At 38.3% G+C, this 12191-nt stretch overlaps 1 protein-coding gene across 2 annotated transcripts in view; it reads left to right on the top strand.

Moving 5' to 3' along the window:
- Positions 1-2834, top strand: part of SALL3 (spalt like transcription factor 3) — a gene marked incomplete at its 3' end in the record, with an annotated part of 20053 nt that extends 17219 nt beyond the window's left edge. The window contains exons 2-4 of one of the 2 annotated variants that reach the window (XM_080610913.1): positions 1-864; positions 1081-1421; positions 2403-2834. The exon at positions 1-864 is cut by the window's left edge and continues 2073 nt beyond it. In XM_080610913.1, the coding sequence (XP_080467039.1) occupies positions 1-864; positions 1081-1421; positions 2403-2834 (1637 nt within the window). Of the gene's footprint in view, positions 1422-2402 lie in introns of both variants that reach the window. The other variant, XM_080610912.1, reaches the window with a different exon arrangement.
- Between the last annotated feature and the right edge of the window lie 9357 nt (positions 2835-12191).

Genomic DNA, 12191 nt, shown 5'->3' with positions numbered 1-12191 from the left:
GTGCTCTCAAGATGCATTACAGAACGCATACAGGAGAAAGACCATTTAAATGCAAAATTTGTGGACGTGCCTTTACTACAAAAGGCAATCTAAAAACACATTTTGGAGTTCATCGAGCGAAGCCACCACTTAGAGTACAGCACTCATGTCCCATTTGTCAGAAGAAATTTACAAATGCAGTTGTTCTTCAGCAGCACATTCGTATGCATATGGGCGGGCAAATTCCAAACACGCCATTACCAGAGGGCTTCCAGGATGCCATGGACTCAGAGCTTTCCTATGATGAGAAGAATGTTGACACACTGAGCAACTTTGATGATGACATTGATGAAAATTCTATGGAAGAGGACCCAGAGCTAAAGGACACTGCAAGTGACTCATCCAAACCCCTTATCTCATACTCTGGGTCATGTCCTTCTTCGCCACCTTCTGTGATCTCCAGTATTGCTGCTTTGGAGAATCAAATGAAAATGATTGATTCTGTTATGAACTGCCAGCAGCTGACCAGTTTAAAATCCATAGAAAATGGATCAGGAGAAAGTGACCATTTGAGCAATGACTCCTCATCAGCCGCTGGTGATCTTGAAAGCCAGAGTGCAGGCAGCCCTGCAATGTCAGAATCTTCTTCCTCCATGCAAGCTTTGTCTCCTGTAAATAGCAATAGTGAAAGTTTCAGATCAAAGTCCCCAGGTCTCAGTAACCAGGAAGAGCCACAAGAAATACAATTAAAGACAGAAAAACCAGATAGTCCACCACCCGCAACTGAAAATGGAGGCGCATTAGATCTGACATCCACCAACCCTGGAAGACCGATCATCAAAGAGGAGGCTCCTTTTAGCCTGCTGTTCCTGAACAGAGAACGTGGTAAGTTTAAAAGTACAGTTTGTAATATCTGTGGCAAGCCTTTTGCTTGTAAGAGTGCATTGGAAATTCACTACCGCAGCCATACTAAAGAACGTCCATTTGTTTGTACAGTCTGCAGTCGTGGGTGTTCCACTATGGGTAATTTAAAACAACACTTACTGACGCACAAATTAAAAGAGCTGCCTTCTCAGTTATTTGAACCCAACTTTACTCTAGGTCCCAGCCAAAGTACTCCTAGCCTGGTCACCAGTACAGCACCTACCATGATCAAAATGGAAGTGAATGGTCACAGCAAGCCGATCTCTTTGGGTGAGGTTCCCTCGCTTCCAGCTGGAATCCAGGTTCCTGCTGCACCACAGACAGTGATGAGTCCGGGGATCACCCCTATGCTGGCGCCCCCCCCTCGCCGGACTCCCAAGCAGCACAACTGTCAGTCGTGCGGGAAGACCTTCTCCTCAGCAAGTGCACTGCAGATACACGAGCGCACCCATACCGGTGAAAAACCGTTTGGTTGCACAATCTGTGGTAGAGCTTTTACCACAAAGGGGAATCTTAAGGTAAGAGGCCAAACAAAACTGTAAAGGCTAGGGGTGGGGGGGTTAAGGCACCATTCTTGAACTCAGCAGGTTTTAGTGCTAAGTGCTTGTCCCAAAAAGAGAGGAGAGAAGCGAGCTTCAAGGAAATGCTTGCCGTATAGTGGTGTTTATTATGCTTCCACTGCTTTGGAGATAGGGACTGGAAAGTGGCTGTGGAATGATGTGAACTTTAAAACTGGTTCTGGGTGTACATGCGTGCACGTAGTAGTTCTCCTGACAAGACATGAGGGCGCATGCAGTCAGCTGATGGATGTGTTCTGGCGGTTCTTGTGGACCATCAGTGCAAAATAACCTGGCTATAATCCAGAAATGTAAAGTTTGCTCAGCTCATTGGGTGCTTCTCAGATTTTCGTTTTCTGTCCTGCTCTGCAGACTAGAAAGCTGTTTCCCACTGATTTGTAGTGGGTTACTATAGGACTCACGCTACTTATTCCCACAGTGTGGTTAACTAGCAGGACACAGACTGGGGAATACATTTTTAAATGTCCCTTTTTAGAATATTAAATTTAGCAAAAATAATTGATGCCTCTGACGAGAGAAAATATTGTGGAAGTAGACAAGATGTAAATAGAAGGGCAGAAAAACCCCACCCTTCTCCTACTACAAGTAATACCCTTGGTATTCTTCAGCATTTGAGGACTTCGAGCTTGCATGTGAAATCATCTTATCTAAGGGGATATTAGGTATCCTCTTGCAGTGCTGCGTTTATTGTCACTGAGAAGAAACAAATGCACATTGGAAAATTACTTCAGAGCTGGGTTTTCTTTGTGTAGGTTGACTGGGCCTTAGAACTGTGTCTTAACTGGAACTGACTTGTTTTCAGTGCGAATTAAAAGCTTTTTTTTTAAAGCAAGCGGTACTGTAAGTAGCAGCATTTCAGGCCAGCCACCTCACCAGAATGTGCTATCTTGGGGGTGCTTCTTGTCCCCTTTTGCTCCGCAGGTTCACATGGGAACTCACATGTGGAATAACGCCCCTGCACGCCGTGGCCGCCGCCTCTCCGTGGAAAACCCCATGGCTCTGCTCGGTGGCGACGCACTCAAGTTCTCTGAGATGTTCCAGAAGGATTTGGCAGCTCGGGCTATGAACGTTGACCCCAGTTTTTGGAACCAATACGCTGCAGCTATCACTAACGGACTTGCTATGAAGAACAATGAGATTTCTGTCATACAGAACGGAGGCATTCCTCAGCTCCCAGTAAGTCTAGGCGGAGGCGCCATCCCGCCTCTAAGTAACCTTACCGGTGGCATGGACAAAGCTCGCACGGGCAGCAGCCCTCCCATTGTCGGTCTGGACAAAGCAAGTTCTGAAACGGGAGCCAGTCGTCCATTCACCAGATTTATTGAGGATAATAAAGAGATTGGCATAAATTAAAAGCATTCATTCCGAATAACTGTTGGACTGCTACTCGACACAACACTTGTCCTGTTCCATGTACAGCTTTTGAAGCTAAGCATTAGTTTCCTGACCTAAATGTATAGGTTCCCTTCAAAGTTTTACCCATAGCAGAAATACATAACTTTGTGGCTGCTGAAAAGTTGTCTTGCAAGATTTGCATGGTACTTCTTTCAACAGTGAGTTTGACTGTTACAGAGAACTTTGAAATCTTTTAATTTAACAGAACACAAAAAAAAACAAATCATGGGATAACTTCATTAGAAACAGAAAGAGGCTAGTCTGCGTCTACTTTGCTTCTTACAAAACTTACTATCACCTGAGAAAGGGGGGCTTCATTACAGCATTCTGTCACACTTATTTGCTGGTTTTGTTCAAATTAGTTAGCAACTTGGACTATGTTTTTAGGAATCTTAATCTTAAATAAGTGATTTAGTACCCCAATGCTGTGTATTATTACAGTATCCTTGTCTGTAGTATTTATAATGTTAAGATTATGCGGGTAACAGACAATATACTAGCCCCAAACTTAAATGAAGCTTTTGTACTGCAAAATACATCTGGCTATGTGATTTTTCCTTTGTTTCTTTTTTTTTTTAGTTTTTATTTTTGTTTTTTTTGTTTTTGTTTTGGATTGTTTGGTTTTTTTGTTTTGTTTTGTTTTTACTATAAATAAGTGGTTTATTTCAATGCAGGCAAAATTGTGAAGTTTTATTGGGAAAGATAGCATGCTTTTCATGTGCAAGTACCTGTCAGTAACAAACCCTTTTTTATTTAAATATTTGTAGCTGCTATGTGGACAGTTGTTCTATTAAATGAAAAAAAAAAAAAAATGTAGTGTGGACTTTAGCTCAATGATTGGAAAACAAGTTACAGACAAACCTTAGCACCATAAATTATTCACAACATTATAAACAGTTGTGAGTAAATACTCCATGTTATCAAAGCTGTACAATAAAAAAGGTAATGTTTGTATAATGTGGTTGCAAACTCTTAATTTATACTATTGCACTTTTAGTATTTTGTATTAGGGAGGTTTGTCTATAATTTGAAACTGAACAAAGATGTAAACTATTTTATAAATAGTACTTTGACTTAAGGAATAAGGAGGAGAACCCTTTTGCAGTTTCTTGTTTTGTTTTAAGGTTGAACAATGAGAGATCTCTATTAACTAAGCAGAAGAGTTGCAGAGAACTGTCAGATCCTTAGGAAATATGGGGCCTGCCATTTCTTAAATAGAAATGATTCATTTAACTTTCCTACAAAGCCCACTTAAAAGCGTGACCACCCCCGACACAATTCTAATACATTTATCTTAGGAGTGTGATATTAATACAAGTCTAGGATAGAAGAAGGAGAACATCGTGTAGGTTTAATTTTACTGTAATCTGTTCTGTCTCTTTCACACATACCCACGAGAAAGATGTTGACTGCCTAATAACATGGGAACAAAATAATAACTTTTGGGCAACATGAGCAGTAGTAACATACAAATACTCTGTATTTATTTCCAACTCTTGCTGATTATCTTCTCAGATTGCTCCAAAGCACAATGTACTCTAATTAATCAAATATAATTTTATGTTAATTGCATTGTTTAAATTACAGCAAGTAAATAAAGGGAAAGGTTCCACTCATAAGCTAGGCTGGGGATGCTGAGGAGACTGGGGCTTGATCAAAACTTGAACAGTAAATGTTTTGTGTACTACCTCATTTTTGTGCATTACAAGCATGGTGGAGTTGACACTATGAACTTCCGTCCAGCAGAACTGCTTGAGGGACGTTATGGGTAGCTGGGTAACAGCGCAAGGAGTTTTATGCCCCTGAAGAGCGAATCAGACAGTGAGGTCTTCTCAGTTGAGACTGAAAAATAGGACAATCTTACACAACAAAAACCATTACTGTAAGAGGATGGACTATTTCTGCCATCATGTAATGGAGTGAAAAGAGGTTCGAAGACTTATTAGCTGTTTGTTTCCATTGGAAATGAACAATGAACAGCTCCATTGTCTACAGTGATGAGATAGGGATATATAGATACCTCTATCTATATATAAGCAAAATTATGTATCTGTAACACCTCTACAGTGTAACATCTTTTTTTTTGCCACAGTGTGTGAGTGGTTATGGGTGTTTACAAACATTGGAAAAAAGAAAACTGAGGTGGCTTAATGTTGCTGTATTTCAGCAATTGAATGTTTTTATTTATCTGTGTCATTTTTGGTGTGACTTTTCTTTTCATTAGTATTTGGTACCATGTAGTGTTATCTCTACATTCCCTAAAGGATGTGTATAACTTAAAAAAAAAAAAAAAAAAAAAAAGGAGAAGAAAAAAATGAAAAAGGAAAAAAAGAAAAATATGTAAAGTGTTGTAAATAAGATGGTTGATGATGGTACAGTAAGACTGACCCCATTTTGTATTCAGGGTTAGGTCATTCCTCTCTGCATGGTGAAGAGAGACACTATTTTTATACTGTGATACCATGTAGGGCTAGGAACCTCCCTGAAACAGCTGGGGATTGTTACCTAGATCCAATATTTTTTATTATTAAATCTTGTTGGCTTGACACATCTACTGATTGAAATGGATGTCTTAGTCTAGGTTACTATTTTTGTCATATGGAATTGAATAAAATGCAGGATGTAATATAATTTCTGAATTGCGTTCCTTGATTATTCTAATAACAGGGCAAGATAGGCGACTAAGGTCACTTGTGGTAGATTGGTGTCATTGACTTCTAATCATCGCATCTGAAAATCGGAATAAGGTCGACACCTTATATTCAAATGATATTCTAATATATTAACAATGCAAAGGGGTTGAATTATTGAAGTTTCTTTTCCAATGAAAATAAAACCTAAAAGCATTTCTCACAAGACAGTAGAACAAAAATCCGCCACATTTTGGAGGGGGGGAACAGCCTTTGGAGGGACTACTGTTTCAAATTGACTGCTTTCTGAACACTGATACACCGCATGATAAAATTTGGGAACAAATTTATCAGGAGCAGTTCAAATTCTAAAATTTTTAAAAATATAAAAAATTGACAACTCGCATCCGTTCATTCCAAATGACATATCCTGTACGTTTAAACCCGTGGCTTTGTTTCTTCTTTTTTTCCAAGATCCTGATTTATCAAAGAATGTCTAACTTTAACCAAATTATTTTTTCACATTGATTTAAATGAAAGTATTTCATATAAGGTTAGGCATGTGATAAAGTATCTCCTGCAAAAACGCTGTATGTTGAGTAACCTTCAAGTTGTTATAATCCGGTGATGAATGCCTGCTGCATTTAAAACGGACAAAAGATAAATAAAAGAGAAAAATCTGTATTAATCATCTTTCAGTGGCCTTGTTATGAAGATACTCTGTTTTATAAGACCTACCCAAAGAAGGTATGAGTTTCCTCCTGTGATTCAGCGATAGGTTTGTGCTTGCGTTCGTGCACGCACATCATCCCTGAACCTTGCTGAGAGAAAACAAGATACGGAAAAGAGGAGGAAAGCAAAGGAATGCTCATAGTTATGGTTCTGTTCGAAACACAAGAGGAAAATTACCTGCCCTCCCCTCCTTGCAAAAAAAAAAAAATACTGAAAGTAGAATAGTATCTATTTTTAAATATGTATGGGTTATTTTTTTTATTATAGGGAGACATTGAGTAATAAAATGTGCTACACAGGTAAAAATGGTCAAAGTCTGCTGAATTACAGAGCCATGTAGGAATCCTATATAATCAGAAAAATTGCTGGTTACAATTTTTGAGGGGAGGGTTATTTTATGATACGAGAATTTCAGCAAGGCTTTCAAACTCTTTACTTACTTTTTTTTTCCCCATGAGTTACTAGAAAGCATTTATGTCAAAGGATTGACATAACCTGCTTTTTTGCCATTTGGTTTTGGCTTCGTTTTATATATATTAGCTCTCAATTTAGTATTTATTCCTCTACCTATTTTGTCCTTTCTATCTTGGCAAATACTTTGTTTTTCTAAAGCTGCATTTGTGCTGTCTGTGTTGCCTTTAGTTTACTTCTCTGCATGTACTCTGTCATTTGGAAAGATACTGTGTTTTATTCTTTTCCTTTTTCTCTAATTCTGCAGAAGTCAAAAGAGCTACCTGTATTTTACATCTCTGTGTAATACTAGCATAATGAATGATGAAGTCTTCAGTGATGTCAGGTATGTGCATAGCTCACAGGATTTGCTAACAAACATGCCGTTCGCACTCTTTCCTCCAGATGAAGGCATGACGTTTGTTAGTGTTGCTGGTATAAGGCAGCTACAGATGGTCAGGAGGATGGAGGTCCTTATGCTAACTTCATTTGTCTGCTTTTATACCACTGAAACTCCATGGGCTTCTGTGGAGATACTCCAGGTTTTATACTGGTGCAAGAGGGACTGCTTCCAGGTTCAGATGTCTTGCTTTAACTTTACATGTCATCAAAACAATGACTAGCTATATAGTATATTAAAAGTATGTCTAGGCAAAACCATTCTGGACTTTTATTTTTAAAAAGAGGGAAATGAGAATACATATATTTTGGTACATGCCACAGGATTATCCTAGTTTTAAAGGAGGTCCTGAAAGTTGAATCTAAAAAAAAAGATTACTCTGCCCCTTAATACAGAATTTGATGTCATCATATGAATAATCAGTACTTTTTCACGTAAATGAGTAAAAGAACTTGTAACTTTTATGCATGAAAGTAGAAAAATGTGAGAATCTTGCTATGGCTCTCCTACACAAGATAGGCACTCACAGGGAATCTACTTTTGTAGATATTAAACATATCAGCAAATTTATGAAAAGAAAAATATGTGTTTGTGTGTGTTACATCACCAATGCATAGTATTTTATTTTTTCAGAAGGGAGAATGTTTCAATCAGGTGACAGAGTGACAAATGTGAAAGCCAACAGCTTTGGGCAGTGCCACTGATGTATTTTAGGAATGGGGGCAAGTCATTAATTAGACTCTGATTCTGCTTGAGAATTACATACTTCTGGGGCCTCTGGGAATCAGGGATTGAACTACCCTTTACAAAGTCAGCTAGCACCTTGTAGTATTGGGATGAGTTGCCCCATCAGTAAAGATGGGGTAGTACTTTTGTACCTACCTCACAGGGATGTTGTGAGGAATAGTTTTATGTTTGTACAGTGTTTCAAAGATGGAAAATACTTGGTATTATCACTGATTTTAGAGAGTTTACAGTACATGTACTGTTATTTATTATTTGTACTCCAGTAGCACCTACAGGCTCCAGTCAGAACTGACAGGCCTTATCCTAAATGTTGTACACTCACCTACTTGGAACTGATAACAAATTCTACTCAGTAAGATTTTTCCAGTGGAGGTATTTCATTATCAAGTATCCATTTGATTACTATAAGGTTTAATTCAATTATTTAGGTGTTCAAATTCATTATTGGTTTTAGACCATGGCAGAGATTATCTAGTATCACATTTTGTTTTGAGCTTGTACTGATTTTCAGAAAAAGTGCACCAATTTTCTATGGATAATCTAGAATTAAATCTTGCTATCACTGGAATTCTACTGTACTTTTGCTATTAAAGCTAAACATTAAAATAAATATGTGTGTATACATTATTATACACCAATATATAATATACATGTATCTATAAACATGTATGTTTAAAATTTCTTTAGCTGCTTAAATTTAATTTCAAACTGTGTTGCATATTTTGCTCAAGCGTTACCCATTTCAGATGCAATTAAAACAGTATTAAATGGTATTGGCCCTCGTAAAGAAAAAAAACTGGAAATCGTGACAAAAAAGGCATGTTGTCACTACAATTATATTTATGAAGGCTTGTGAGGAAAGTTTCTAAGTTTCAAATGTGTTAACACTAAGTTATAAAAGTCTTTAGATTATGTTCAAACAAATTACTATACCACAATAAGTCACTCACTGTATATAAGTGTGTTAAAATAAATAATTAAATAATTCCAAAGGTAATGCTTGCTATCATTTGGATATTAAACAGAAAGTAGTATGTTTCCCAGAGTGGCAAACTATATTTAATATTTTTTTACAGGTAAGAATTGTCTGATTTACAAAACTATGTTAAGCAACCTCTTCAGCAACTGTTCATGCACTAAATATATTAGCTCAATTAATTCTGTTGATAATCTTTGTCTTTTTTATTTGAATATAAGGAAAGGTTTTGGTTTAGTTTTGTTTAAGCTGTCCTCAGCGATGTTAGTCTCGCTGATTCTCATCATGGACTAAAGGCATGAGGAACAGTAGTCTAAAAAATCCCTCTCTTATTTCCTCTCTGGGGATTACTGACATCTCTCCACTGTCTCATTCTGGTTACCAGCCAATATATCTGTAGGGTGTTGACTTGTGTGTTGATTAGCACTTGTGGTTTAGCCAGTTTCATCAAACACTTGGTGCTTGTTCTGCTACAATGCACACTTCATATGGGACCTATAGATACACTAACATTAAGTAATGTATTCAAGATAGGCTGGTGGTGGAGGATGTAAGTGAACACCTATGCTGGAATTCCAATGCCACTGCCTGTTGCGTGCAGCAGATAAAATGTGCACATAAAAAGATGTGGTCATCAGGAGATATGGGTTGGCACGTTTCCACTTGGTTCGTATCCCTTCATGCTCTGAATAATGTGCCTGATACAGGAGGTTTGGTTTGGATTTTTGCTTTTTTAAGCATTCCTAGTGAAAACCATTATGCACCTCAAACAAGGGAACACAGCTTTTCAGGCAGAGTTTTGTAGGGAAAACTGGCTTGGGACTTGCCATATCTTCTGCTCATTTTCCATTAAATTACTCTCTCCAACATAGCTTTCTAGATCACTTTACAGCTAGAATTTAGTCCTTTACCTAGGTTTTAGCCTGCCATCATCCCATTCAAAACAGGTTTGCTGAAACCAATAGGATTTATAATAAGACATGAGCCAATTTATCTAATGGGTAGCAGAATCAAGTTCCCTGTGCATTTCTTACATTTGGTTAAAAGAAAATTCAATTTAGTCTTCAAACAGTTGTCTATATATCTTGTGCCATTGGATGTGACATCTGTTTCAATATTTGGCAACAGTCAGGTCAGACTGTGGTACTTTCCCTTACACTGGGTAGCCCAGTGCCCCACAGTTCATCCTGAGTAAAATAATGACGCATTGCCAACCAGTATTACTCATTGAAAGGAATTTTTAAAAACATGTTCTCAAGCATCCTGTTACAATAGCTGCAATTTCAGCCTCACAGAAGGTAGGTTAAGTGAGGCTGGTAGTCCCTGCAGCCTACATCTTTCCTTGTCCCCAACCCCTACTATGTTCATGAAGCAGTTTGCCAGTGTTTCTTCTGTGATTATGTATCTTCTGTTTCTCTTCTGCAAAGTAGTGCTGCTCTGACAATTCCTTTGGTTTCATTGTCCTCCTGTACATGGCCATGTTACTCACTTCTTTTAAGGTAGTGTTAGGTTTGTCCAATGCATTTATCTGTCCTTGTATTATGTTGAGATTAATTTTTTGTTTTACATTTAGGGCCTTGCCATTTTGTCCCTACTCGCATCTCCACTTAATTCTAATTCATTTCTCATGTTAGGACTATGAGTAGAAGATAACTATATATAATAATATAGCAAAATGTATCACCCTGAAACTTTTTCTTTCTCCCTTTGTATCTCCAGTGCTAAATGGGAGAAAAAGAAAAGGATCATATACCACAGGAAGAGCAACCAATATAGATAGCAGTGTTAAGCACAAACACGGGCATGGTACCAGAATAAGTCAACAGGAAAGATAAGAATTTGAGATGATAGCACCAGATTTTAGAAATACAGGTGATAAAGTAACAGAACCATACTCCTACACAACCAACACAACAGATTACCTAATAGTCACAAACTTTATCTTCCCCACAAGGATTCACTTCCCTGAAATCAGCAAGAGCATCTGGGGGAAGCCGAGCAGTGTGCTTCTGTGTGCAGCTTCTTGTTAGACTTTCTCAACAGCTCAGGAAATGCTTATTCTGATTTGACAAGTTCACTTCTTAAGGTGGGACAACTCTTGAAACCAGAAGGATTATCTAGTTAGTGTGTGTGAATATCCTAAGTGCATTTCCAGCTTACCCCCATGCCATGGTCTTAAAAAAAATTGAATAGTGTTACTAAAGCTTACCATAGGGCTCCGAAACAGGAATGAAAATGACACTTAGCACATACTGATAATTGCAGCTATAAAAGGCCTCATTCTAATCTCTTTTACCCAGCACAGATATTCTAATTTCTACAGTCATTCCTGATATACACTGGTATGAGCAAAATCAAACAGCCGTGGAAATTATATCATTCCTTTTTCATCAGAGCAAGACACTTTTTTCTCAAACTAAATTTTTCGGTGCATTTTCTCTGTTACAGTCACAGTACAAGTCACTGTACATACTGGAATAAACATGCTATTATCAAGGTATATCTATACGACTGTGTGTAACAGACCTTTGACCATTTTGGAGGCTACCCGGCCTAGCAGAAGTTCTTCCATACCGTTTCAAGCCCTTTCACTCCCTTGAAAAAGGACAGTTTCATTCAAAGTGAATACTGGGATTGGCCCTTAGTAGCCTAGCTGTTGTCTGAGAGCATGTTCCTCAGCCCATGCCAAAACTGCCTGGTAAGGTGTTGCTGACTGATGGGGCAACCCCTGGCCTCCTGCCCCAGACCTGATCAGCCTAAGATGACCCCCAAAACCTTCAAGGGCAAATATTTCTATCCTGAAACGTGCTTTTAGTTGGAGTAATTTTCCACCATGCCTTGGCGTAGCTTTATTTTTTAAGTAATCGAAACTAACACTATCAGACCATTCCTTTCAGCGTGTGTCTCTCTTGTCATTAGGAGTTTGACTACTATTTTGTGGTTTCATAATTCATGTCTCATTCTCCTGGGAAGCTGGGCTTCTTCCACAAACACTTATGTGTGAAAAGAGAATTGCTCCTTTTAGGTTTTCTGAATGGCTTCTCTAGATTCAGTGAAGCTGGCAGAACATCTTTTAGGATCTGTTTATTCATTATTTCATCTAGGTATGTTATCTTCCCCATTCTTGTTTCAGCATAGGAATATACACGTTTACTCAGGAATAATATTTCCTGAATAGTTGCGTAGACAGAGTAGTCCCTTAAGTAATGAGTTCAATTAGGCTAGGATACACTATGTAGCAATTCAATAACAGAAGTCCTGGGAGGCAGGGGGAGAAGAGGATTGGCAATTGCTTACACACAGTATGCTGGTTGACAACTAAAGATTTCGTGCTGTGGCATATTTGGCACATGCTGGCCTACAGTTATGCCTAGCAACTC

This window comes from Psittacula echo (assembly GCF_963264785.1).
Source record: "Psittacula echo genome assembly, chromosome: 2".
In the NCBI taxonomy this organism is placed as follows: Eukaryota; Metazoa; Chordata; class Aves; order Psittaciformes; family Psittacidae; genus Psittacula; species Psittacula echo.
The sequence above is the reverse complement of the archived record's forward strand: the minus strand, read 5'-3'. Positions and strand labels throughout refer to the sequence as shown.